Source organism: Hevea brasiliensis, chromosome 1 (genome assembly GCF_030052815.1).
Source record: "Hevea brasiliensis isolate MT/VB/25A 57/8 chromosome 1, ASM3005281v1, whole genome shotgun sequence".
In the NCBI taxonomy this organism is placed as follows: domain Eukaryota; kingdom Viridiplantae; phylum Streptophyta; class Magnoliopsida; order Malpighiales; family Euphorbiaceae; genus Hevea; species Hevea brasiliensis.
In genome coordinates this window covers 33,718,571-33,721,818 of record NC_079493.1, presented here as the reverse complement: position 1 = coordinate 33,721,818, position 3,248 = coordinate 33,718,571, and the positions used below count along the sequence as shown (strand labels likewise).

The following is a 3,248-nucleotide window of genomic DNA, read 5'->3' as shown; positions in this document are numbered from 1 at the left end:
CATGATTTGATCTCTTTATCCAACTTAGGTTCATTTGCTAGGTCAACTGCAGTGTGTAGAAGAGAACAGGAAGTAGAGACCACAACCTTGTCTGCAACACAACATAACGTCTATCATTATTTAATTTCATTACAATAATAAAATGTTGCACTAGAGAGTCAATACCTTTGCCCACCATGGCCTTAAGAGCATGCAGTGTGTCAAGGGAAGCAGCAAGATCATTAGCCCAGATGTTCCTTCCATCAACTACTCCAGCAAATAGGAATTTGCCCGAAGGGAATCCACCCTTAATCAGATCAAGGGTCTTAGTCCCACGAATTAGATCAAATCCAAATCCACTAACACCCTTCAAAGCTGTGAGGGTTTTGTAAGCCTCAACTGGAACATCAGCAAAGTATGTCTCAATCAAAACATTTACACCAGATAAAGTTGCTTCCAGCTCTGAGTATGCATGAGTAAATGCTTGTAATTCGTGAGCATCAAGATCCATCACTAGCTTGGGCTCATCAAACTGAATCCAGCCTGCACCAGCTTCCTTCAATTCAGCCACAACTTCCCTGAAAGAACACATCCAAAGAATACATTCTTAACATGGAAACAAAAGGAGCATGCAATTGGCACATGATATATTTCTGTGAGGTTCAGTATAGCTTTCAGTCTAGTAATTTGGTAATCCACTCTGCAAAATTAAAGGAAGAGGACTGAGCCCTTACTTGTAGACAGGAAGAATTTTGTCAATCAGGGAAAGAAGAGAAAAGGATATCTCCACACCCTTTGCTGGTTTGGAAAGCAGCAAATAGGAAACAGGACCCACAATGACGGGCACAGTCTCAATTCCAAGCTGCACAATTGAAAAAAAAAAAAGAAGAACACCAGATCCTAGTCAACAGATTATTTAAAATATTGACTGCTTTTATTTACCGCCAAATCACTTAAAACAGGCACACAGAGCCAATCTCATAAATGTAAATCTTAACAATCAGAATGACATAACATGGTGGGAGTGGGACTGAAATGTTATCCACCAAGGAAACCTTCTTAAACAATAAAGGTGCTACAAAGGGTGTATGGCAATTACTTCACTTGAAACTCAGTTGCAGTAGCAGAATACTAGTTTTCATACTCTAATGTATATTTCATGTACTTTCAAAGAGAAACAAAGTCTCTAGAGAAACTAAATCTCAAAATTTATTAATTTTCAATAATAATCATAATACTAAACTCTTTAATAATAAAAATACTTAGACATAGGTACTTAGTGTATCATTAGACCTAATTGAAACTAATTAGGAATGTTAAATCAAAAGAAACTAGGAATATAAAACCAATCTTAACTAGGGAAAATTCTAAACCTAATAGAATTTCTTATTCCTAATTTTATAATGACTATGATTTCTAAACTTCCAATACTGCATCAGTGTTACTCTTACTTGATCATATCCGTAACTTGAAAATTCAAATTAAATGCCCTGGAAGAATGAAACTTCCTTCACAATCAACTAAAATGAAACAATTACTCCACCACAAAAAAAAGGGCACGTGAAATACCAATAATTAATAAGCAGTTGTGAGAGATCAAGTTAACCAACAGCTTTGGCATCCTTGTACTCATCAACAGCGTTGTAAGATGCATAAGAGAACTTAACATCTGGTCCCAATTCAGGGACAATGTAGTGGCTGAAAAGGAAAAATCATATATCATTTATGTAGGCCAGCCAAACTAATCAACTTATCTCCAGAAGGAAATTATCAGCTACTTACTAGTTGGTGTCAAACCACTTGGTCATTTCCATAGCAGGGACAGAGGCATTTCCTCTAGCCATGGAAAAGTAGATATCAAACCCAATCTCACCACCATTCCAACCGTATCTGGGAGGAACAGCACCTAGCATTGCTGTGGTGTCCAACACTTGATCATAATATGAAAAGGTGTTGCTAGGAATAAACTTGATTCCAGCATCAGCCATCTGCTTCCAGATAGATGACCTGAGATCTGTTGCCACCTTCTGTAATTCCTCAGCACTGCTCTTGCCATCCCAGAAAGATTCCAAAGCAAATTTGAGCTCTCTCTTGGGGCCCATGCGAGGATAACCAACAATGTGGGACGCCATTGCTCTGTGTCACGAGATGGCAGAAAAAGAAAAAGAACATTAAATTTCCATTGCATGTATAAAAAATTCAAAATTATACCATTAAAAACAGTTCAAAAAGTTCAAGGCCAAGGTTTGATATAGGAATATAATCAATTCAAAGCAAGAGTTTCATTGCTAAAATTAAAAGACCAGGAGACCAAACAGAACAACAAGAAAACACCAAAACAGAAACCACAACAGTACATTTAGAATCAGTTAATTTAGACTATACTTAAATATCTACTGACTGCATTCCAAGAATTCCAAGAAAAGGACAGAAAGACAGGTGCAATAAAACCATATTACATTCAAGAGAACCCAACACAAAGAAACACTTAGCCAAATCAGAGCTTCACTCAATACATATTGTACTCTAATTAAGCAAAGCACCAAGATCATGAATAGCTACAGCAAACGCTCAAACTTAAGTTTCATACTGACAATTGACACTTATCCAAATCACTGAGCCTTCCTAATTCTCAGATCTGAATAAATTTCCAACTCAAAAATCCCGATTCAATCACTAAAATCAAACAAACTATGGAAAACAAATCTCGGAATATAAGCAGGAAATGAGATCAAAATGTTGAATCTTGACTTTCAAAATCCAAAAGAACAAAAAAAGGAAAATCCCAACTCAATAAAATATATATAATTCAATCATTAATATAACCAAACCACACTAATCCCGTTTTGATCATTTTTTGCTATAGTTTCATATAGTTTCTCCACTGTTTGAGTTCAAGCCGCTAATTTGGGAGATGATTTGAAGATTTTGTATATCTTATGAAGAAAAATATATTGATAAGCATATTTAGTTATTAACTAAAAAAATAAAATGTAACTTTAATTATTATTATCATGATAATATTATTTATAAATTAATATTTCATTTAAATAAAAATCTACATTGAAAGTAGGAAATAAATTTTAGTAATATTTTACATTTAATTTACTATTTTCTACCCAGAAAAAATTATTAAACTATCATATTCATATACTATATAATACGATTTGATACATGAAAACTATAGCATATATTAATATAACGTGTAAATTGTGTCTGTCGACTCAAAAAACACCAGCAATATCAGAAAAACAGAAGGAACCCATTAA

The 3,248-nt window shown here is 34.4% G+C and overlaps 1 protein-coding gene across 1 annotated transcript; it reads right to left on the bottom strand.

Moving 5' to 3' along the window:
- Positions 1 to 37: 37 nt before the first annotated feature.
- Positions 38 to 2,948, bottom strand: LOC131168957 (5-methyltetrahydropteroyltriglutamate--homocysteine methyltransferase-like). Its single transcript, XM_058153215.1, has 4 exons — positions 1,762 to 2,948; positions 1,590 to 1,677; positions 714 to 841; positions 38 to 557 (listed from the first exon to the last, which is right to left on the bottom strand). Exons 1-4 carry the CDS (start codon positions 2,109 to 2,111, stop codon positions 38 to 40), a joined length of 1,086 nt encoding a protein of 361 aa, XP_058009198.1. The 5' UTR covers positions 2,112 to 2,948.
- Between the last annotated feature and the right edge of the window lie 300 nt (positions 2,949 to 3,248).